General features: G+C 43.0%; 1 protein-coding gene across 1 annotated transcript in view; it reads left to right on the top strand.

Annotated features, from left to right (window-relative positions):
- The window catches only part of PHF21B (PHD finger protein 21B), a gene marked incomplete at its 5' end in the record, with an annotated part of 58,580 nt that extends 34,647 nt beyond the window's left edge, over positions 1 to 23,933 (top strand). The window contains 9 exons of the mRNA XM_039386207.1: positions 1,512 to 1,634; positions 6,139 to 6,190; positions 11,306 to 11,382; positions 13,980 to 14,034; positions 17,557 to 17,579; positions 18,893 to 19,051; positions 19,728 to 19,803; positions 20,601 to 20,704; positions 22,943 to 23,933. Coding sequence (XP_039242141.1) covers positions 1,512 to 1,634; positions 6,139 to 6,190; positions 11,306 to 11,382; positions 13,980 to 14,034; positions 17,557 to 17,579; positions 18,893 to 19,051; positions 19,728 to 19,803; positions 20,601 to 20,704; positions 22,943 to 23,167 — 894 coding nt within the window. The remainder of the gene's footprint in view (positions 1 to 1,511; positions 1,635 to 6,138; positions 6,191 to 11,305; positions 11,383 to 13,979; positions 14,035 to 17,556; positions 17,580 to 18,892; positions 19,052 to 19,727; positions 19,804 to 20,600; positions 20,705 to 22,942) is intronic.
- Between the last annotated feature and the right edge of the window lie 1,186 nt (positions 23,934 to 25,119).

The following is a 25,119-nucleotide window of genomic DNA, read 5'->3' on the forward strand; positions in this document are numbered from 1 at the left end:
GGGACCATATGATCTCCCATTTCCTTAAACCAATCCTCACTAATAACATCCCTGAATTCTGTGCAGGCTCAGATTTCCTATGGACTCCCTCTTCAATTATACAGTGATAGGAGTTATATCAGCTGACCCCGGGGGAGTATATAAAATAATCAGGCGTTCCCTCCTGCACTTCCAGGGGAACACCAAATGAAATGAGGGCTCAGGGTTTCAAAACTGATCAGCACAGGAATCAGTAGAAGAAAATTCAAGTTATGAATTACTTGTCTCCTCTTTGTACCACTTTTCAGCTTTGTAATGCAAGAACTTCACCACTTACACCAGAAACAGATTCAACAAAGGCTGCCAATGTGCCCAGCAGACATTCACTGTAATTTACTACTGGGATTCCCCTACTTTTCGTCTTGTTGGCAGCACAGGTTCTCATAGAGTGCTAAAAAAGAATACAGGATGTAGGAAGGCTTTTGAGGTAAACAAGAGCAGACATCTTTCCCCCATTTCTTTGCCATAATTTATTTCTCTTTTACTTAAAAAAGCTGCTGGTTAAGAAAACCATCTCTTTTTATGCTCTAGGAACTTCTAAAGTGACCAGGCTGAGATAAAGTATCTAACAATTAAATAACATGGATTGAAAGTTAGCAATGAAATAGATGGAAAAGGCCCAGCATTCAAATCTGATATTTTTAATATTTATCAAGAAGGTGAGCTTAGGAAGGTCTTCCACAGTCCTTTGTGAAGATTTGATTATGGGTATAAACTCACATGTGGGCAGAAATTGTCATTCATTCCTTTTAATTTAATACCTTCTGAGGTAACGTGACCTGCACTGTGTAAATCTTCACGTGGTAATTCAAACATGAGCAGCTGGAGTTACTAACTCACGTGTGTGTGAATGAGAGATCTGTGTCCTAATTCCTAGAGGTTCTAAACCAGAGCTGGTTTTAATGTAAAACATGTAGTTTATTTTGTTTATGGAAAACTGGGCACCCAGTGCTCATAACACATAAAGGCAGAGGGATGAACTCTGATCTCAGTTACATGAGAGTGTCTTCCTCCCCGTCCACGGGCACTTACTCTGAATAAAGCTGGTTATGAGACTGAGATCTCATAACTGAGATCAGGTTGGCTCTGAATGTGTAGTGATCCCCTCTGTTCTACCTGTACACAGAATAAAATCAAAGGAAAGGCCTTAAAATCCCTGCTAGAGCGTGGCTGCTCAGCCGGCTCCAGAAGTCCTCCAAATAGAAAGTGTCCTCATTTTCAGAGGCACTGATTGAGTGGCTCCCTTAATCTGCTGGAGGTTTGTAATGCACCAAAAACCATTAATTTTTAGAAACTTTAGTATGGATTTAGGAGCCAAACCTAGCTATTCAGTTTTTTTATACTTTTGGGTTGTGACTTGCATTTCTTTTCTGCGGGGGTATGAAGTAACCCTTCAAAGAAGAACCCGAGGTTTCAGGCAGAAATATCCAGTTTCATATAGTGAATTCTCTTATTTGTACATTGTCTTCTAGGTTATCATTATTCAGCCTCAAGTCCAAACCCAGACAGAAAGTAAAGTGGAGACAAAGAAACCTCCTGAAGAGTCAGCTCAGGGACCCCCTGCTACCAAAAAGAAAAAGGAGGAAAATCCAGAGGTGATTTTTTTCTTTTTCATTTCTAATAAATGAGCTCCAGCATGGTTAAGTTATGTCACAAAATGTAACATAACTTGTAGGTCTCATAATAATCTTGGCACCTTGCAAGGCTGTAGCTGGAGTTCTGGTGAAAGGTGTATACAAGCTTAAGATATTTTCTTTTGGTATCAAACATATAGCATTGGGTTTACCGGTGGCATATGAGGTGAAATTAACATTTCTTTTGTCTTCTTTGTAATGAATTTTGCAATTTTTAGCTTGTATTTAACAACAGTTTCTTGCATTTGCTGTGTCTTCCCACATGTATGCAGATTCTGGTCTGAAACACGTTAAAATCCTTCAAACTGAGTAAGAGAGCAGAAAGAAGGTTATAAGATGAAAGAGATTTAATATACTGTATTTTTTGATATTCTTAATATACCATTTTTTTTTAATTTCAGCTAAAAATATAGACCACAAGTCCTTGTAGAAATGGTATCTCTCTTCAGCAGACATTTTGGTTTTTTGTCTGGGTGTACTCACATTAGATTGGGTGTACTTTTGAGGCAGTCTGAGGATTTACACAAGCTGAATCTACTGCTATTGTAGAAATGCTCAGCTCATGTGGAATCTTAACCTCACCAGTCTAATAAATGTGTAGCACAAGAGCATCCTTGGAGCTGTAGGCTTAAGAGGATTATTACGATATAAATTTATAATGTTACTTGAGGCATGTGGGTGGTCATTTGTTTTACCATTTTAAGAGGTTCATACAGTTAAATGGTGTTAAGGATAAATATTTTAGCCCAGAATATCACAGCTTTATGCAGAAGCTCTGCAGAACTACACTTAGGAGACCTCCCAGGTTTAAATCTGCCTCTCCTGTGAACCTTCACTGCCACTGAATGAGGGGACTGTGGAGTCCTGCTTTTTTTAGGCAGGTATTTCCAAAACCTTATTAATTTGGTAGCACCTTAAGGGCAGAAAGGTCAGTAGGATCCTGCTTAAAAGCAGAATGTTAGGAAAAAACATTCATTTTTCCTTGCCAGTAACTTATCTCCATGGAAAGAATATTGTACAAAAGTGTTCCAGAGAGATGCAGGGGGAGATGGTGGGACTGGGCCCACTTTTTGGTATGGCATCCATAAATTTAATGAGCTCTTTTAATTGCTAATTAGACTATCTCAACAACCTTTTTCTGCCCATGAATATCGTTCCTACCCTGTATATCCTGGAGGTCTCAGCTAGGTCTTTTTTCTGGGTAGGGTGCTGATGCCCTTAAATATGACAATTCTTTTCTTTTCATAGATTTATTTCATGGCCATAAATAGGTAGGTCTAGAGTTAATTTCTTTTGTTCTTTGAAAGTAAACTTTAGTTGATTATCATGTATTTATGCAATTAGTGCAATTAGAACTAACAGCATAATTAGTGTAAATACATGTAATGACATAAATAGAACATGTAATTACAAAATGAAATGCTTTTGTGAAAATCTTTGTTTTGCTCCGTGAAAAGATGTGCTGTGTGTTTCTGAAAGCACTCGTGGCTTTTAAGCAGATGATTAAATTTAAAGCAAAGAGTAACAAAGATGCCATATTTCTAAAAAGAAAATAGGTACTCGAGGCACTTCTCTTCAAGCTTTTATTTATCTTCAAAGCACAAAACTGAGGCAGGAACTCCAAGAGGACCCTACGTAGATGTTAATCGGGACAGAATGAGATTTAGCAAATTAAACTGCAAATCTAAAGCAAACCAACCAGAAACAGCCAGACTTACCAGTAGGCAGGAATCCCATCTGCAGGTACTGAGTGGACCTGAATGAACAGAAAGGAGTGAGGACGATCACTGTCTTTTGTTCCTGGCTTGGTCATCCTGCTGGGAAACCACCAAGCTGATCCTGGACAACGTTTGCATTCTAGAAGTTTTTTGTCTAAGAGGAAAATTACTGCCATAAATGCTGGTTCTTTCTTCTGCCAGTGTTTCTAATCCCACCTAAGAAGTACAAGAGAGATACGTGGCAGTTGTGAACTAAATGCTAATGTTAGGCCTGGATTAAAAAAAATGGAGAAACTGAAGTCTTGGTTTTGCAGCTTCCTGAACAGAGGAGAAACAACAGACCCTGTGCTACCTGAAAGGAAAGCATTGCAATGGAATTAGAATTTTGAGTTGAATCCAACAAGCTACAGGAGTGTGAAATAGCCAAACCATAAAAAACAAAGATGCTGTTAATATAATATGCTTGTTTAAAAGAATACAGCTTCTACTGGGATTTTTTAAGAAGGAACCAATTTTCAAATCCCTATAAGTGTTAACCCTTCCTGTGTTCAATCATGACTTAATTATCAAGTCCATTTGTGATGGCTCTTTATATGTAAAGCTGCCATTACATTTAACTAGGTATCTATTCAAATAATTTTAGCACGGAGAGACATTGTTTAGCAAACACTCCAGTACTAAAATAATTTCAGTTGGGGCATCAGAAAACGTGTGTTTCCCCTGCAGTTTGATCTTGGGGTAACACAGGCAATTCCATGCTCCCTTGGGAACACACAGTTGCACGTTAACCATTCCCACTTTGTGGTTCTGCACCTGAATGTTGTGATTTCTCCTGCTCCCAGCTCTGAGATTCATCCTGCCACGCTTACTTTTTGATGGGGGTGAGGTGAAGCTTGTAATTCCCCTCAGTTGACTAATTTTCTTCTCAGATCTGCACGGTGGATCTCGGATCAAATATTCATCTTTCCCTTCAGGTGTGGGGCCCCCACTGTGCCTGGCTGGTGTTTTAGGCACGTCAGGAGGGAACATTATTGAAATCAAGGTCTGACATGCAAATGAACACATGCACTTGTCATTAGCACGGCTGTGGAAGGCAGAAGTACAGCATGAATATATATTTCATGCCAGTGATGAAATTCTACAGCACCATTTTTTAATCTACAGGGAGGGTTACACGCCTGGAGGTTGTGGAAAGAAAATATTCCTGTCTTATGAGGGTGTTAGTTCACCTGTTTGACGAGGATATTTTCACAGATACAAGAGGGGTGTGGATGTCCAGTGCTGACCCTCAGGTTCTGAAGGACACACCCAACAGTCAGATCTTTCCATCTACAAAATGAGGACGTGCCTGCTTTCAGTGTCACTGTGTGACAGTCACAACTGCAAAGGAAATCATAGTTCCAGTGACTTCCTAGTTGATTTTGTCCTGAACTGAAATGAGAAGTTGAATCATCAGGCTTTTCACAAAACAAGAAGGTCAAACTAATCTTGTGTTGGAAGTGTTGAAACGTGTTCTCCTGACACTTCTTTGATTGAAACAGAATGTTTTGACCTGCTGCTGCTTAAACACTGTGTTTTAGTTTGACCTGAATCTACACATTTTATTTGGGGTGAGTATTATAATTTCATCTTCCTGTGGTCTTTGTGCACTTCATCAGAGTTGGACTGTGGGCTTTGCTTGCCTGGATTTCCCAACAGGTGGGGTTTCACAGTCAGACTGTCGCTCCTGTGGAATTGCACCTCACAAAAATGCTGCTTGGGTGACGTGACCCAACGAGATTGCTCAGCACAGCAGAGAGAGGAAGAGACCCCCGAGGCCCCTCCAGTACCACAGATGTGACTGAAAACCAAGGAGTTCAGTTCAGTTTGGCCTTGGAACAACACAGCAGAATTTCAGTTGTCATCAGAAAGATGGAATAAAAGCTCCAGCAAAACTTTTGCTGCGAGGGAAGATTTCCCAATGAAAAATCCCTGACAAAAAATTTAGAATCTGCTCTAGTGCTTGTCCTGTTACTGCATCAGCATGTTTTGAAGATTTTTTTAGTATGAAGGTGTGTTTTGTGCATACACAGTTGACAAGAGTTGTAAGCAATATTTTAGGTCAGGTTTCTCATTCAAAGTGAGTTCACCAGCATCAGTGGGAGATGTTTGTTCACTCCTCATTAGGGGAAAATATTGGATTAGTGTTCCTTTTCATAATTCATGCACATGGTGTTCTTTTTGTAACTTGGGAAGAGAAATTTCTGATGTGTTTTTATTTTGAGAGGAGGGGACTTTCAATATGCTTCAGATGTCTTGTTTAGTGTTGTAAAGCTCAGTGGAAGTTTAATATACCTTATTTTGCTTCATACAGCTTGCTCACATCCAATAAAAGCAGTGCCATGTCCAGATAGGAATAACAATACACAATGACCTCTCCACAGAGTGGAGTGACAAGCCAGCTGGCAGTTGAATTGATTTGACTGGCTGGATTTTGGTCCTGGGCTGTATAAAATCAGTAGTCACATAACACTGGCTTCAGAAATCTCTGAATTCCTGAAGTTCATGTAGTCCTGCAAGTGGGACGTGACTCACCAGGCACATCTGAAGCAAATCTTCAATTAAAGTTCTTCGTATTGCTGTGCAATCCAATAAGATACATTTCTAAAAGACCTTTACTGGGTTTAGTCTGTCAAGACTAGTTTTATTTATTTACTTACCATGATCACTGTAGTGGAAAATCTAACCCCTGTTTATTTTTTCCTTAGAAAATAGCCTTCATGGTAGCGTTAGGACTGGTTACAACGGAACATTTGGAAGGTAAGATGGCATGTCTTGTCTTACAGTTCCTTTTTGGAGAGAAATCTTTTCTCTTGGCTGCTCTGAATCTCACAGCATGGCTGAGGTTGGAAGGGAACACTGTAGTCCAACCCCCCTGCTCAAGCATCATCTGCTCTCTCCCACGTGAGATGGACTTTCAGGTCTTGAGTAGGTCTTGTCATCTTGAGAGTCCCACAGAGTAATGTGGAAAACACTGGTGAAAATCCAGCACTGGTTTCATAAGGATTTAAGCAAACTAGAAAACTCCCTCTCACAAAGAATCCCTTCCCTCCATTCCCTCCCATTTAGCCAAAAACTTAGGAGACTTCCAGTCTGATCCCGTGTTTGTGTGAGAGCTGCTCGCCCGACTTCCCAGGCTTCTGAACACGAGTTCAAACAAATCCTGCACAGAAACTAAATGCAGCATCACAGAGCCTTCAGTTTACTTCTCCGGCCTCCCAAAAATACCTTGCAAGGGTTTGCAGATTTGCAGCTTTCTTTGCCTCAGCCTTTGTCAATCTGAAATCACGGATGAGAGGGGAAAGAATCACGGATAAGAGGGGAAAAATCATGGATGAGAGGGGGAAAAAAGAGTTGGTTCAGCAAATTTGCCAGTGGTGTGAGATGAATCAATGGTTTCTTGGCAGAATGGATTATTTCTTAGAGAGAGAGACGATGCAACTATTTTTAAGGAAAACGCTGCAGCCTGATGTGTTTTAATTCCAGGCTCAGCTCAGACAAGTTGCTGGGATTCCACCAGTGTAAGGAGAGAAAGGTGGTGTCTGTGTCAGCTGACAGCGATTCTTGGTCACAAAAAATGTGAATGATAATTGATATTTACCACCCATCCCATGGACCACAGTCAGCAAAATGCTTAGGAAGTTCCAGTGTACTCAATCTAAGTCTTATGGGCTTTGCTTTAGGCACCTGCTTAGGGACCTTGCTGACACCTCCCATTTTACACCTTGATTTCTTTGCACTAAGATTCCCTGTTCCTTGGTTTTAAGCCAGGCTGTGAATTCAGGAAAAAATAGCACCTGAATTGTAAGGTCTCCTAATATATACAACGGGCTTTCTGTGGGTCTTGTTGCCATTTTTCAATGTCTTTCCTCTTTAAATCTGCATTTGAGAGAATCATTTAATGTCCCAGTGACTGAGAATTTGAAAGCAGTTTAAAGAAACTTTAAGCCATCGGCATTTTTAATCCCTTAATGGTAATGGATTGAAATGGAAATCAAAAAGCTGCAGCAATTTTGGGAGAAGATTTATAATCCAAAAAGTGCAAATGACGACTGGTTCTTGTTTCCTTTGTCTAAGGAAAATAGGACAACATTTGAAATTATGCTGAAGTGCAAATTACGCTTACAACAGAGAGGACTTCATTTTGAATAATTCTTTACCCTTTGATTTTATTGGAACTAATAAATTGTTTGTGTGAATTTAATGCTTATTTTCAAAATGCCAAGTACTGCTCTGCTCTGTTTGTTCAACACTAAGTGTGGACATGCACATTTTGAACCAAACTGCTGCAACGCTGATCCCGCGGAATCGATTCCTGCAGACAAATTCACTTTTTATATTCCTACTAGCATTAAATAAATGGCTCCAACAAAGAGCTATTTGCTATGGAAAGGGTATTTCTTCATGAGAATTGGTGATTATGACTGTCAGAGATGCCCTTATAGCTTTCACATGCTAAAGGTTATTATTTTAGTGCTATGTCATGTTTACGGTTATCAGCCGTTGCTATTTATCAGGAAGAAGAGGTCATTACACAGTTCAGCTTATTTTAATGCTCCTAATGCATTTCTCAATTTCACATTTTTGGAATTAAACTCTATCAAGATTGGGTCATTAAAAGCTTATTCACTCAGTATCATTAACTCACAGTGCTACTGCTTTTCTTCCTGTTATTCATTAATGTCGTGGAGAAGGGCTTGTGTATGGGTTTCTCCGTCTGCCTAACAGCCAGAGGAGCATTCCCTGACTGGAGAAAGAGCTCTGTTCTGCAGAGCCTGAGTGTGAGGCATCTTCTGAGGCCTTTCCCAGTAAATGAACACAGCAGCTTCCACTGACTGACAGTCTGTAAGGGGCAGCTTTCCCTGAAGATAAATTGCCATCACAGGCCCCATGGAATGACCATGCAGAGTGTTTATTGATGAAGGCAGCAGCCCATTGAAGTTTGGCCTCTAACATAAAGCTATCTGCAAATTTATTCATCTTTGTCAAATGTATTACAGTTTAATATTTTTTTCCACTCGGGTTCTGTTTTTTAAATTAAGAAACTGAAGAATGAGGTATCTGAATTCTGTGATGCAGTGTAGGGTTGTAATATACTGAATCTCTTTCCCTAGGCTATTAGAACACCTTTTAGCATTGCCATTGTGCTAAAAAGAAAAAGGTAGAAAGCAAAACTTTAAAAGAAGGCACCTTTAGTTCAGGTTGTTCTAAAAATGCACATCTTGATTTACCACAGCAAAATAAAAAACTGAAATATTTCCATCTAGGTTACTGAAATGTTTATGATTTAATTAGATAAAACAAATTTAATTCAACTTTCTTGCATCCTATTTGGAAGGCACACAACAGTTTTTAGCAGAAGTGGCAAGTAACAAAAGATGCCACACTGCTGTATGCTTTTGTTCTGCCTAGGTGTGCTTGTTGACAGACCCACTCTTAGATGTACGTAAATACATGGATATTTTTGTTCAGTTTCCATAAATAAAGTGCTGACACCGTGCTCTCCCTCCCTGATGGCTGCACAGGGTGATACACCTCGAGCTGTTTCAGTTCATTCCTCTCTCTCTTTCTCTCTCTTCCCATCTATTCCCACTGCTGTTCCTTTCACCCAGCCAGCTTTTCTCTCTGTGCCATGGCAGTGCCTCTCCCAAAGCTGCATTCCAGGTCTCTGCCATGTGTGTGATTCCAGCAGGTGTTTCTGCTGCCTTGGTGAGAGCAGGTACCAAAGAGCAGGTACCCAAGTCTTTGACTTGGGGTTGAGAAGGGCAGAGATCTACAGGCCCCCCCAAGTCCTTCTGGGGGGCTCTTGGCCCAGCTGTGTGCACAGAGAGCTGGCTCCAATTCTTTGTTTCTTTTTCTGGGCCGGTGAAAAGTCACAATGCTGTATCCCTGTGACCATTTCTGGAAGACAAAGCCTGGGCTGCCCCACCTTCAGGTGTTTCCCTGCACCACCACAGGGGTGCTGGGGTGCTGCAAGCCCTGGGTTCACTCAGTGGGTACCTGGGGCTGCTGAGCTGCAGGAACCGCAGCTCCAGCTCACACTGCTGACAGCAAAGAGCCAGCAGAGGGCCGTTCCCTCTGCTTTTTCCAGCACCAAGGCACATGGTTCCTCTGCTGTGACCTCTCTGTTACCTTTGGGCCTCGAGAGCATTTCCCTTACAAGAACGCTGACATCAAGAGCAACCATCTCTCTTCTAGTGGCTCTGACGGGCTGCTGGATGTGTGTCTGACACTCACCCTGCTGCCACTGAGGCCTGATTCCCTTCAGAGGCTGTCAGAGAGTCTGGAAGCTTCAGGATGGAGATTTCAGCATAGAGAGATGAGCATTTCATGGGAAAGACTTTTGCAGCAGGACAGAACTGTTACCCAGACGAGGTCCTCACACACAGTGACCAAGTGTCCAAGACGTGAGTGACAGCACTGACACCCTTCACTGTGGCAATGCTGAAAGTGGTACATGGGAATGATTAGCACTTGGAAAGGGTGCCTGGAAACCAGACCTAGGTGTTGGGAATCCAATTCCCATGGATCATAACCACCCTGAAAGCTGGACTGTGCCTTGCTGTTGGATTACAGATCGTGCTCTGTATCCCAAAGGCTGGTGCTGAGGATGTTCTGAGATGGACCCATTTAGCTCAAACACTGAGGAAAGATGCCAGACCTTCTGCATAACCAGATGGTGTCCTAAGTTCCTGTTGGGTGTGTTCCTCTGGGCTGAAGGACTGGCTGCTGCCAGTTCCTCTCCTTCTGAGATTTGCTTAGGGCAAGACAGAACAGAGGTATCACCATTGAGGGGGCGTTTAGACCAACAGGATCCCTCTGGCACCTCAACACAGAGTCTAAACATATAATATTCACACAGGAAACATTTTGGAGTAGAGCACACACTTCAAGTCTTGGGATGGATGCTGGGGAGCTCTCCTTGCTAAAGTATGTCTGCTCTTCATTGTCAAAATAATGGGCTATAAAAGACGTGCTTGTAATAAATCTCACCAGTCTGAACTGATGTCAAGAGCTGGAGAAAGAAATTCCATGTGATGTAAATGGAATCCCAGCTCAGATAAAAATAGCACTAAACCTGCAGGTTTCTGTGGCTGAGTAATCTGCTCCCTCTTTCTGTGTGTGTTTACAGAGGGATGCACGTGGCTGATGGTTGCTAAACGCTGTCCTCAGCACGTGCTGCCCTGGATAGGTGTTACCATTTTCTAGAAGGGAGTACCCCTGTGTCTCACCCTTCTCTGACCAGGGCTGCAGCCCAAAGAGCCCATCGTTGTGCTGCTGTTTGCAGTGGCACAGATATGTGCACAGCCCATAACAATTTACATGCTCAGGGTTATAAATTTGTATGGTTTTGGGTGGACAAATCGTCAAGCTCTAGTTAGAACTGAATCTAGCCATGCCATTCCAGCCATGCTTCCTCCAACCTCCACAGAGGAAAAGCAATGTAAATTGAATTAAAAAAGGATCTCTCTGCTTTCATATGATGGGAATTACAAGGCTTAATTGCTTTAAATGCTTCCTTTTTGTTAGTAGCAGACATCTGGAGTACTTTGACAGCTCTCTGACGATGCTTGCTGAATACGTGTCTGAAGGGATCATAATAAAAATCTTGTAGGGCAGCAGAAGTCCACCTCGAAGGAAGGAAAAAATAAAAAATGCCTGTGTTCTGAATCTCACAAGGAAAACCTTATTAATGTCAAACCTTGAACTGCAGCAAATATCAGTGCTGATGCAACCCAATTATGCTTTAGAAACCGAAACTGAACACAAAGCCCGGGGGGCTGAGGGTAAGAGCATCTCGCTTAACAAGTTAGATCTGCATTTTCCCCTGATGAATGAGAAATCCACAATTCCTGTTTCTTTCCATGGTTACAGAAATCCAGAGCAAGCGTCAGGAAAGAAAGAGAAGAAGCACAGCCAATCCAGCCTACAGTGGACTCTTGGAAACAGAGGTACTTTATCATTCACTTTTTTTGCCACAGTTCTGTTTCACGTCAGTAAAAGGTCTAAGTGCTTCTTATTGCAAAAATATATATGAATGCAGAACCACACAGTTACTTGTAAAGACTTATTGATGTGGAAAAGAAAGAAAAGATCTCATCTCAGTAGCTAAGCAACAGGTTTTCACCCCAACAACATCACTTGCTTCAAACTAGAATTCATCTTAGTTTTAATAAAGGCCAAAAGGACTAAATTAATGTGGGACCTGATTACTCTTTCACCCACGCAGGCAGTCCCTTTAGGTCAGAACTGAAGAACAGAAGCGCTGCATTATGTTCAAACTTGCATTGCTATTTCTCTTTTCCTATGTGCCAAATAATAAATGGAGAACTTCACTTTTTTTATTAGAGGCATTCATAAAAGGGATGTGTTGGTTTAAGAATCAGTGTGCTCTGCAGGGGGTTTAGAAGCCTGCATAATAAATATAATAATGCATAATTAAAAATAAAAATGCTCTGGATAATATCTGTTGTCTGTTACACTTATAGTAACATCAGAATTTGGTCCTGCATAATATTGGATTGCAAACCTGGTGTAAAAGCAGCATATAAATAGGCTTAACTTTTTCTGAAAATTTTCTTTGTTTCTGAACTGACTTATATACATTTATTCAGCTAATTAAAATTTCACTCTTAAAATTTCAGCACAGTTTGGGGTTGCTGTTTGAACTTCCTACTGAAATGAAATTCAGTTGCAGCCATTTAAGCAGAATTTCTCTGTGTTCTGAGTTCTTAAAGCCTAAAGAAAGTGATTTTTCTTTGTTTAGGTACAAGCCATGCAGTGTTTTTGGTTTGCCAACAGTTCAGATTTCTGCCTTTGTTGGCAGACAGCAGACAGATGAGGCCAAGAAGAAACCCACCTCTGTAGTCGAGCTGCTTAGTCACCTTTTTTTGAAAGTATTGGAGATTTTTATACTCCAGAGCAGCACTTGAATTCTTCAGAACTCAACTCTTCAGTGCCAATACTGATGTCCACACACCCAGTATTTAACACAGTAGGAACTCAGCCTTGCTAGCATTAAATTTGAAGTGCCTTAGACCTTTTTGTCCTGATAAAATTTTGAAAACACTTGCAGCAGAGTTTTGTGGCTGCAAATGGGTGTTTGTGGGAAACTCAGTTATCTTGGGGCAGAGGTGGAAGAGAAGATGGAGCAGGTCTGCTGCACCTCTGGTTCATCCTTCTCATGGTATCTGCTCTCAAAAGCCTGTCCTGAAGTGAAGGCTGGAGTGGAGGAAGGAATGTCTGTGGAGGAGTCCTGTGGCTGATCAGCTGTGTCCTCATTAGGAGCTGTCATTAAGGACTGACCATGGGGAATGCCATCCCAGTACAATGGAGGCAGATGGTTTTTCTCTGATCAATTAGCTGCTCAGATTGATTTGCTAATCAGTGAGTTGAGGTATTTGTGGCATTCCAGGCATTTTGGCGCAGTTTAATTTAGTCTTCTGAATGATCTTTAATTCATGATTGTTTAAATTGGAATTGCATATAAATTAGACTTTTTATTTGCCAACGCCCCTCAGAACGGCAGGAGCTCAGCATCTGCAGTGGTGCTGACTTCCTTGCTTGCAAAAATGGGATCATGCTCTTATGTCTTCACTTGAATGTTGTGTTTCTTCTTTTCAAAGCTTTGTTCCTAAAAAAAAATGAGATACCATTCTGTTTCCCTACCCTCAGCAGCCTTTTTTTATTTTTCCATAGGAAAGGGTAAAGTTTCAGGCTTGTTAATTTTTTTTGAGAAAGAAACATCTATTCAAAATTCATTTAACAGACTGGCAGGCACTCATTTAGAAGAGAACCGTTTACTCACTTCAGAATAAATCATTTGTTAGCAAAACCCCTCTAATTTTCCTCCAAGCAGAATCTAACAACATCTAATGGAGGGAAGTGGTGCTGTTCCCAGTCCTGCTGTACAAGTATTGGATGGCTCAGAGAGACAGTCAGGGCTTGTACAGACTGTTGGTGAAGGCTGGTTTGCTCTAGAGCAGCAGCTCGTGCCATCTGATGGGTTAAACATCTCAGCCAGGTTTGCAGTGACCTGTGTTTGTAACTTTGGTGACCTCAGCAGGTTGAAATCACTGTCAGCTCCTCCAGGTCGTGCATGCTCACTCCTGAAAGGGAAATGTTTTGCTTACAAGCATTGCTTGCAAACTCAGTGTGTTCCTCTGAACTGCAGGCAGGTGTCACAAAGGTAAAGGCGGTTTTCCTGCAGGTGGGAAGTCCATCACCATTTCTATGCATTCAAATAAAGATGTCATGTCACAACAACAGTTTATTACGCCGTTTTCCCCCTTATGGATATCCTGAAACCCCATCAATAACGTTTGCAATTCGTATTTCTCATCTAATGCACATCCAGCTGCTCCGTGAAGAGCTGGCTGGGAAGGTGAATCGTGCAGCTGTTTGTTTGACTGCCCCCTTGGCCAATCCAAGTAGCTGTTGGAGAGCTGGTTGGGTGTGAGGGAAGCCTGTGGAGATGGTTAACGTGAAATTTGAGGGGCAAGGAGAGCCCTTTGCAGTGACACTGTGGTTGGTTTCTCTCCCCCTGCAGCGGAAACGCCTCGCGTCGAATTATTTGAATAACCCCTTGTTCCTCTCGACAAGAGGTAAGCACATTTTAAATGGATATACTGCTATTCTAATGACATGTTAAATATTTATTAGTAGGGTTTCATCTGACTTACTGCCAGGATACCAGAGGGCATTACTTTGTGTAAGGTCCCTGCACTTTTTAGTGTGGACGGAAAATGGATGGTTTTCCTGCAGAAACAATTGAAGGATAAGGCTGAAGGTCACAGTCGTGTAGAAATGGATCCAAAGTCTCTGCAATCAGAGGAAAATCTGATCTCTGGTGGTGTAAACACCGCGCAGTGAGAGAACTGATTGAAGAAGGCAGTGTTGCCAATGCCAAGTCCTTAAAAATATGTCTTGAAAAATTGGGGTGTAAAAAATAATTACTATTTTTGGCTTTTCATTTGCCTCTTTTCACCAGCTTTAAGGAACTCCTGTCCACCCTCAAGGGCTAGAAATTTCCCATATCTTTTGCTTTAAAAACAGTGACAGAAACCCCCATGGTTTTTCTGATTCCAAGAGCTGGAGCTGGTAAATCCAGATTTGATGACCTTGAAGATTCCTTCCAATCTTGCATTTATAAGAACTTCAGATTCTGAAAATGTCACAGTAGAAGCCTCGAGAATTAACAACTCAGGGGAGCCATTTGGGGATGCTGCTGATGAGCTGGTGGGAAGAAGCCCATCCCAGGAAAAATGTGCAGCACAGAGGAGGCAAAGAGCTGGGAGATGAAACACAGAGAACATTGGGCACAGTTTAACTCTTCAGGCAAGGCCATGTGGTATTTTAAGGAAACAAAAAGAAGCCTGAGTTGCATTTCAGCAGAGGAGAGGAAGCCAGTAAAGAAATGTGATTCTGCCCTCGCTCTTGTTTTGCCTTTATAACTCACTCTACCGTGGTGCATTGGAGGGAAGGGAAGGCAGATGTTTTTCTAAGTGAAATATTATTTCAGTATTAGGAGCATTTACAGGGGTAATTACAATTAAGACGTGAAGTTTTGGCAGTTTTTCAGTGTTTTGCTTGACATCCCTGTCAGGTGTCACGTTTAGTGCTTGAGGTTCACCTCTGTGGCCCTGCCTTGAATTCCTGCACCACAGGAGCCCTGCCTGAAATGGAGCAGTGCTTCTCCCTCCCTTCAAAACTTCCCCTGCCAGATGCAGGCACTTGCCCTACTTACCATATGCCTCAAATGTGTGGGGTCTCAGAGGACAGGAGAGGTTATTGCACAGTAAACAGCTCTGATGACATCCCTCTTAGCAGGAGCCCAGGCTCGTGTGAGCCCCACTGGAAAGAACATTATTCCTGGCTTAGTTTTATCTTAAAAATTAAAATTGTAATTTATTATTTGTCTTATCATAGCACTTGTTTTACCCATGTAAACACATGTGAAAAGCCAGGAGAGGATGGAAATGTTGGCAAGCCGTGCTGGAGCCCCTGGGTGGGTTTTATTTAGGTTGGGGTTTGAAATCTCTGACCTTCTTTCCACCATATGATTCCCATTTTATTTGCAAGGAAGTAGACAAGTGTCAGAGCTCCAGTGATGCAGCTGTCTCAGAGCTGCCTGGAAATCAGCACTCTCTCTCCTTAATTGTTAATTCCTCTTTGTAGTCCTGTATCTTTGTTTTTTTCCAGGATGCAGAATCTCTGCTGGGATTCTGCATATTCTGAGAGTTTTAAGCTGCACTTCTTTATAGCAGAATTCCCCATGTCTGCAGGGTGTTTTTAGCCATATGCACCACGCTGGATGCTGTGCAAGCTCTGAACTGCAGGCAGATGCTGTCCCAGACAGTTCTCCACCTTCAGTGCAGAGATGGCTGCCCCTTCTCTTATAAACTGCTTCTTCTTTAAAAATATTGCCTTCTGTTTAATTTTTCATCAACTCGAAGGCAGAAGTGGATGTATTTTAAAAAGTTTAAAACTTTGTAGCAAAAGTGAGCTGGAAAGGCAGATAAACAAACTAGGAAAAAACCCCCATGACGTCCAGGAAACAACTGTCATTTCTGGAAATGCAGAAGGAGGAACAATTCTTGTAAATTTTGATCAAAACGTCAATTAATCAGGATTCATTTGTCTGAAAACGTCTTACCTGAAATGAGGTCGTGTCCCCTGACATGTATCATTTGTAGAAAAGACTCTTCAATTATCAAGCCTCTGTTTATCTGAATAACATTTATATCCCCCGAGTAATCGTGGTGTCATATCGTGGTGGCCCTCTGTGTGTGTATTTGTGGATATGAAGTGACATCTACAGATTTTATTGGGCTCTGATTGTTTATGGAACTCTTTGCCAAAGTATTCTACAATTCTTGGGGAAAGCAGAGAAATTTATGGAAGAAAAAAAAAAGTCTATCAAAGGCTGTTAAAGATAAACATGAAGATGACTCCCAGGTATGAGGGATCCCACTGGGGCGGCTGTATTCCCACTGGGATCAGAGAGGGAGCTGAAGAAGGACAGAAGGAGGGAAATATCAGTTTGGTTTCTTCTCTTTAGTCCAAAGAAAGGCCTCTCCATCAGGTGTTTGTCACTGGGACAGTGTGCAGTGTGCACCAGCCTCGTGCAAGGACCCGAGGGAATGGCTGGAGCTGTGTCAGGGCAGGCTCAGCTTGGATCTCAGGCAAAGGTTCTTCCCCCAGAGGGTGGTTGGCACTGCCCAGGCTCCCCAGGGCAGTGGGCACAGCACCAAGGCTGCCAGAGCTCCAGGAGGGTTTGGACAACGCTCTCAGGGACAGGGTGGGATTGTTGGGGTGTCCTGGGCAGGGTTTGGAGTTGGACTGGATGATCCTTCCAGGTCAGGATATTCTATGAATCCATGATTCTGGGAAATTAGCGGCAAAAATCGCAACCTGCTGTGTGGTTTCCACAAAGCTGTTCACGCCTTCCAGCTTTTTTTATTTTTGGGCTGAAGTGTGATGAATCCCACCAATATTTTTTTTATGAAAGGCTTGGCCTGGTTTTAGTGGGCTCTGATGGTTGATGCTCTTATCAGGCTGTGAGTGCAATCACTACAGACTCGGTTCATCAAAAGGTCACTGGCTTTTTGGGGGGGAGTATTTTGATGAGGAAGAGCTGATGATACCATCAGGCTCACCCCCCAGTTTTGGACCATTTTGGCCGTGAATCAGCTGAACATTTAAACATGTGTTTAATGGTAAGTGAGAGGCACCCATTTCATCCTCATGTTAAGTGCCTTGCTGGTTCAGGGCCACACTGCTCATTCCCCAGCAGGCTCAGGTCCCTAAGGAACACTTTTTGACTGCTGTGGAGAAGAGCTCTGGGTGAAAATGTCTGAAAATGTGAAATAGCACGTGCTCATCAGACTGTGACCCTTTAGCACCAGAAGCTCTGGACGTGGGATTCCTGCAGTGCACAGGTTTAAGTCTCAAATGCTAATTCCACTGCTTGCTGTTGCATTCTTTCCTGGCCATGTGAGTTTTGGCAATGTCCTGGTTTCCTGTGTCACAGCCCGACCAAAATTGCTCCCCTAGCTGAGAGCCAGCAGTCACTCCAGCAATGTATTTGCCACTAATCTGTTCTCTGCCCTTCTTTTATATGCTAGCAAATGAGGATCCCTTCTGGAAGGTATGTGCAGTCAAGTTTGTGTGTTAGCAGTGTCTTCCTCATCCCTGTGTAATTCAGTGCTTGCTTCTGATTATTGTAGGTGCTACCAAGGTACCAAATTTCGGTATCCTTGTGTCCCACTTAACTAAATCTTTGATCCCCTAAGCTAGAATTTCAGAGGTGAACTCTTTCATATGCAAGGCTTGAGTTTAATCCTTTTGTAGAAGCCACTGATTGAGAAATTGCTAGCCCAGATTTGTGGGTTTAATGAAAATTTTAAGAAAAATGAGTAACCGTTCTAGTTTCTAGGGATTAAATCTCTTTACCTGGAGGTTAAAATTAAGATTTTCGGAGTTTTTAAAGAGTAGTATTTTGGAGAGTGATTTTTTTTTTTATAGGACTGAGTTAGAATTTAAGATGTAAGCCTGACTAAAACCATCATGAAACATAATTAATATTCCTCAAAATGAAAATATGCTTTTGGAATTAACAAACATATAAAATTATTATTCTCCTTCCTGGCAAACCAGTAGGAAATTTAGGGTTTTTTACAATGCCTGAAAAGACATGAGAGTTTCAAAATCAGTATCTCCTTTATTAAAATGCACTTAATTATACAAAGAGTAATTAACGTTGCCACCAGATTAGCATAGCAATTTACTACATGACACTGTAACTTTGTTGATGAGTCTTAGTTCATTTTATGTATTGCTTCAGACAAAGCACTAATCAGTCTTGTTGGAGAAAGGTTGTCAGAGCAAGTCTGAGCAGAGAACAATTAGTGCCAGGGAGAAGAGAGGAGGCCTCCGGAGGAGTTCACGAGGAGGGTACCGAGCCCAAGGCTGTGCTCTCCTTCAGGCAGTGGGCATGACACATGGAACTGGGCCTTTTCCCCAAGAAAAGAACCCTTTTCTTGCTTGTTCCCTTCTGCTTTGGAGGCAAAGGACAAGGGATCCCCAGGTTAACTTTGCTTCCCCGTGCTTCAGAAGAGAGATACAGAGATGCACGTGTCGGAGTGACACACTGGCAAAAAAGAAGTGCAATAATTCCCGTGTCACAAGCTGGCTACATTAGTCAGCTCCCCTCCTGTGTTTGATTAGTTGGGTTTTATGTTTCTCTTTCAATTTATGGAACTTGTTTCTGGCTCTTTGGTTTGTTTGTTTGTGCTTGTTGTTATCATACATTATTTCTCTCTCCTGCAGAGGTCAGGGTCCCTTTGACGATTACATTCTGTGTTTGAAGGGGCCTGTCTGCTGCAGTAGAGGCTTGGGGTGCTGTACAGAGAGAAATTCTCAAGGGCTGAGCTTACCCAAGCCACCCTTCTTCTCTTGCAGAGTGAGATCCACCACGATGAGCACTGCACTGCTTGCAAGCGTGGAGTTAACTTGCAGCCCTGTGGCACATGTCCCAGAGCATATCACCTCAACTGCTTGGACCCACCCCTCAAAACTGCCCCCAAGGGGGTCTGGGTCTGCCCAAAGTGCCAACAGAAGGTGAGATACATGGAGCGTGGCGTGCCAAGGAGGGAAAATGGGACAAACCTCCAATTTGTGAACCACTAAACTGATCTAACCCGTAGTCCCAGCTTAGGGGACTGCATTAGCTACAGAAGTACTGAGAGGCTTTTAGTACAGCTTGAAGTATTTATTTCTGGTATTTTCATCATCCTAGACTTAGTTTACCTGCAATCACATCTGCTAAGAATTGTCCTTTTAAAATGTCCCTTCCATTCCTTTGGCTTTACAATTTTTCGTTTACAATAACACCACCAGCATTGCCTGACAAGGACTGTAAACCTTGGAGAGGAGGGAGGCAGTGTCAGGAGTTCCCCAGTGGGTCTGAAAGCTGTGAGGAGAACACTTCCTTTCCTTTAAATCATGTTACTTACACACAGCTGTCGATCACAGTCATGGCAGAAGTGCTGGTCTGTCTAGTTGCTGTGAATAATGCTGATTGCACAGGCAAGAAAACAATTACTAAAACACCCAAGTGTCACTAAAGTGTAGATTCTGTGCCTCAGAGTTCTTTACGTTCAGCTTTGAGATCACTGTCATGTCCTGAGACAAGGACCCAAGATCTGGTCCTGCAGAGCTGCAAGGCTGGAGGAAGAGAAATGTTAACGTGTGTCTTTGTGGAGTCCTAAACTTTTACTGTTTCCTGGGCTTATAGGTGTTAAAGAAAGATGACAACGTGCCATGGACTGGAACTCTGGCTATTGTTCACTCCTATGTTACTCATAAAACAGGTAGGGGTTAATGCAGATGCTGACAAGGGATTCCCTGCCATTTGAGTCCCTCTCAGCAGTAGTGTTAAAGTAGTGCTGCAACGCTGCCAGGTCTGATGGTGGCAGTAAGCAAAGGGCCATAACGGGCTGGGAACAGAAAGCCACTTTCTCTCCCCTTCCCCTTGATCTGCTCCTTGCCATCTTCCCTCTGAAAGGAAGCTGAGATGGAACTGTCAGGATCTTCACTCTCTGGGGGAGACTGTCATCAAAGTGGTGCCTTCCTGAGAACGGGGCTGAAAATGGGATTTTGAGGCAGAATCATAGTGTGGGAGGCAGAGAGGCACAGTCAGGCTAAGCAGAGCCATGTAATTGGGTATGTAGCACAATGTCTCAGGCACTACAGCAACAGCAGCTTCCAATTGTTTCAGTACTGTTGGGTATGGCAGTCATTAGTCTCATATGCTGTGTGACACCTGTGCATTGATCATTACTCTTTCAGTAATGATCAATGTTGCACTCTTACAATGGGCTGTTTGGGGCATTAGATCATATCCTAAGGAGCTTTGTGGAGCTTTGGCACTGTTTCAATTGTGCTTTTCAGCAGGGTCACAAACCACTGCCATTACAGGTGGCTGACCTGTTTTAAACACCATCCGCCTCTTTCTGGGAGACACGTGGTCTAAGGATGAGTTTTAATTAATCTCAGAGATGGACTGGAGCTTTTGGGTTGTCCTGTGCACTAGCCATGGGCACAGCTGCACAGCCCTGCTGTCTGTCCTTTCCTTACCCTCTGCATCCTTAATCTCATTGTTCCACAGTCAAAGAAGAAGAGAAGAGAAAGTTATTAAAGAGAAGCAGTGAGCTGAAGAGTGAGCACAGGCAGTTAGAAGAAAAAGATCGACTTCTCAACAATGCAGTGAAGGTAGGACACCTGACTGGGGACACAGAGTCTCCTGCTGAGATGTTTATAAAGCATTTGTGCCTGAAAAACTGGTGGTTTGTGGCTAGAAAATGATTTTTACCCCCAAGCTGCAGAGTTTCAAGTGTGAATGTGTTTCTCTCGGAGGAAATACACGTGGATTTCCTTTAGGCACAAAAACCAACTGCTCTGGCAGGCTGAGGAGGAGAATCACTTGAGTTCCTGTGGCAAATACACACTCAAACCCCCCCCAGATAGCAGGGGCTGCCTTCCTTGTAATGCCATAGATAGCTCTGTGACTTCTAGGCACTTCCATTCTCCAGGGGAAAAGTTTAGCCACAAGCATCTCCTCCAGGGGTAGCTGCTTGTCCATTAGCTCAAAACTCTTGAGGTGAAGTAGAAATAACCATCTTTATTTGTCTCAGGAGCTGAATGTTGTAACACCTCTCCATGACTGGAAATGGGTTCAATAATTTTCATCGTTCAAACTAATTTCAAAGCTAAATGTTGGTTTGAGGTGTCTCTCACATACATTGTGCTATGAGGACCACTCTCTAGCTAAAAGGGCTGAATTCAAAGCCATAATTCCAACTGATTTGGGGCTACCTGACTCTTAGTTTGCATGGCAGTCTCAATAAATGTTTGACACTTCCTTACCCTGGAAAAATCAAAGTGGCAGCTGCAGGAGTAACAGGTCACTGCTTGTTTTACCAGTGCAGTTATCCAGAGGGGGCATGTTAAAATATTTATCACATTTAAAACAGAGTGGAAGGAAAAGCAATAACTTATTAAAAGACATCACAGTGGGGAATATTCCCTGTAAGTGTGTTCAGGCACCATGAGCACTAATGGAAACACATGTGTATGAAGTAGGTAGGAGAGGTCAGTGGGATGAGGAGTTTGGGAAAAGAAAAGCAGTCAGTTCTCAGGTGTGTGTCTAAATCAGTAAGATTTCTACCTAAGCAGAATGGGGTTCTTTCAGTGGGCAGCACTATTTTATTTAAATGGTAATATCAGCCAATGATTAAATTTACTGGAAAGGTATCCACTTGAAAGGGAAAAGCACTTAAAGGTGTTTCAGCACAGAGCAATTTCATTCTGACATTTTAACAGAGATTTACGTTAAAAAAGAACCCTCTCATGCACACCACAGGTGCAACGGTGTTATTTGGTAAAATCAGACCATGCTTTAGCCTTCACCTGAGATTTCATCTCTCTAAACCAACTCGGAGCAGCTCCACACAGCTGCTTTCCAAACAAGTTGACTCCCAAGTGAGCATTTCCCAGTTCCCCAGGACCGGAGAATCCCTGCCCTGGGCAGTCTGGACCACGGCCAAACAGGAGCAGTCTGCAGACAAGTAACCAGTTTTGCCAGACCCCTGGGCCCACTGGGAGAGAGAAAACAGGAGGTTTCAGATAGCAGAGGCCACTGTCCCCTTCCATGCAGCAGACAGGCTCAGGGTTTGGGTCTCTCACCTGGTCCCTCACAGAAGAATGGGAAGTTGGCTGCAGCAGTCTGTGGTTTGGGAGGGAAAGGGGAATTGCTGATTCTCCTTATCTCTTCTTGGAGAAGCAGGAGATTTGGGATGCCTTTGTTTGGCCCCTGCTCTCGTGCCCATTTGCACGGAGGTTTGTATGAAACGTTCCAGGTGGTCACAGGGGGTGCAGTTTGGCCACCCTGGACAGGGGCTTTCTGGTGACTGCACCGGTGTAACAGCTGTGTCTCACAGCAAAGTTTTCTGCCACAAAAATATCGACGTAGTGAGAAAAATATTAACATTTAGTGAGATCAGTGCATCTTCACAGTACTCACTCCCTGAAGTGTGTGGCACGTACAAAATGCATCGTGGCGAGTTTGACCCCTCAGTGCCTTTTGGTGAGGTTGAGAGACCCCACTGGTGCCTTTGGTACTTTCCAGTGGCACAGCTACTGCACTCCCATGGCAGTCATCCCTGTGCAGTGAGTGCAGAAGGTGCTTGTGCCAGGCTGTCCATGGGATGAGCTTGGAAATGTCCTCTAAATGCATTTGGACCGGGAAGAACACTGTTCCCTCAGACAGCTGCTGCAGCGTGTGCAGCACTGGTGATTACTCCATTTGTTAAGCTGGGGGTTTGCTATCCCCAAAGGAGAATATACTTCATTTGAGCAGGACGTGCACTCGAGGCACAAAAGGATGTTTGGTGGAGATGTTTGACACCAATTTGAATGTGCTCTCAGCCTTTCCTTCTCTTCATTTGACAGAAATGCTTAGAGCTAAAAACCAGCCTGTTGGCCCAGCAGAAAGGGACTCAGTCATCGCTGGAACGTCTCAAAACCCTCATTAGACTGATACAAAGCGAGCAGATGATTCAGGTTACCATGACGACCACCACCACCTCCTCCCTGCTGTCGGTGCCCTGGATGAAGCCCTCCCCCGGCCCCGCTGCCATGCACAAAGCCCTGCAGCCATCGCAGGGCAACAACTGACCGCGCCGGGCCGGGGCACCGGGGACTTTGTGCAGCGAGCGGAGCGGAGCTCCAGCGGACCGCGGGAGGGGAGGACGAGCCTTGCACACCAGCCAGCCCGCTTCGCAGGGGGCTGTGGCAGCGGGTTCCCCACGGACCTTCCGTGCTTACGAGATTTTGTTTTGTTCTGTTGGCCTTAAATTGTCTTTACGCCCGAGGAGGAGCGGGAGGAGCGCGGCCGGTGGGGAGAGGGATGCGGGGGGCAGGCAGGTCTCCGTCCTGCTTTCAGGGGGGAGTTGTCGATGCAAAGAGTTAGTGAGGTAGTGGGGACGTAGTGGGGCTGAAAGCTGTGTGTGGGAGGGGAATTGGGATCCCCGAGGTAACCGGGAACTGAACTACTTAGGACTTGACACGGATTGTTTTCAGAGGAACAAAGTTGGCCCCGTGGGTTCGGGGCCGCCGTGGACACTCACAGAGCCTTCGAGACAAAAAGATCCTTTTTTTCAGTATTATTAGAGTTGAGAATTGCAGATATTTAAATAAAGAAACTGTATGAAGTTAGCGTTTCTAGTAAAATATTGAAGTATTTTCATGCTGATGCTTCTGTATATGCGTTCCGAAGTATTTAAAGAAGTATGACTGTAAAACTCCTTACTTTTTTGCAGGTCCTTTTTACTTATTTTGCTATCAGTGTATTTTTCTCATGGAGTTTTTGTGCAAGATTTAGCATAAACCATGATAGTGGATACCTTTGGCAGGTTGGGTTTCATTTTTTAAAGAGGTTATTTTGGGGTTTTCTCTCTTTTTTTTTTTTTTTTAGTTAATTTTGGATTTATTTTTTTTTAAAGGAAAAAAAAAAGCAAATAATTATTCTGGGTTTTGTTTCTTGACAGTACAGATAATATGCCAAAAAGATAACTTTACATTTTTGTACTGCATTTTTATTGTTAAAAATACGTAGCATGATTTTTTAAAAATTTTTTTTTTTTTTTTGCTTGTGGAAATATCTGCTGAAATGGTACAGGAAAAGAAAAAAAAACTGCCTCAAGGGGTTGTTTCTGGAACTGGATAATATCAAGAGTTCTGGGGGAGAGACAGGGCATGGAAAATTGAAAGGGGTGGGTTGTTTGTTTTTTTTGGAAACTTGATTCTTTTTTAATGTTTTGTTGGATTTTAGCATATTTGGGGAGCGTTTAGCGTTAGCCTGAGGAAACCCCAGTGCACCTGCTGGTTTCACTAGATAGTCTTCCTGATTCTGCAAGGGCCCTCCTGGCCCCCCCAGGCCACGGCCCCCCTCCCTGTGGCTGCCTGGGAAGGGAGTGATGGGCACCCCGGGTTTCCCAGAGCACCCCCCGGGTGCCCCCGTCCCTGCCCTCTCCGAGGTCTCCGTCAATCAGCACAACAGGTACTTAAGGAAAGCCACCAGAGCACGACCCGAGGCTGGTCTCTCACATCAACATATCACACGGTGCCGAATACCTTCTTTTTTTTTTTTTTTTTTTTTTTTTTTTTTTTGTTGTCGCTGTTTTTAATTAAAAAAAAATTAAAAAAAAACCACGCGAGGGACCGGCTTTTTCCGTCGCCCATCACCAGGCAGCACGTGGTCCCTTCAACCATTTTCACAACTCCGGGAGAAACTGTGCAGTACTATACAAATCTATTTTAATACACAGCACTCGGTTGAACAAGATTTTTATATTCTTTTATTGATGAACAAAGTGAACTAAGTAAAAAAAAAAAACACAATTGTTATACATTGGTTATTGTACGCCAATTATGCATTCTAACGTGGCTTGCAATGTAAATGTTTTCAGGTTTAACGAGTTTTCTTTTTCCTTCTCAGATGAATTTAAAAAAAAAAAAAAAAAAGGAAAAGCGTGGAAGGTTGAATATGTGAAGAATTATTGAAGAACTGTCTTGGACTGTTAAAAGTAGTTATTTTGAAAAGGGGACTGTCCAGTGGATAGTGTGCA

The sequence above is a fragment of the Pipra filicauda genome, unplaced genomic scaffold, assembly GCF_003945595.2.
Source record: "Pipra filicauda isolate LSUMZ 115617 unplaced genomic scaffold, ASM394559v2 scaffold471_size599564_pilon, whole genome shotgun sequence".
Lineage (NCBI taxonomy): Eukaryota > Metazoa > Chordata > Aves > Passeriformes > Pipridae > Pipra > Pipra filicauda.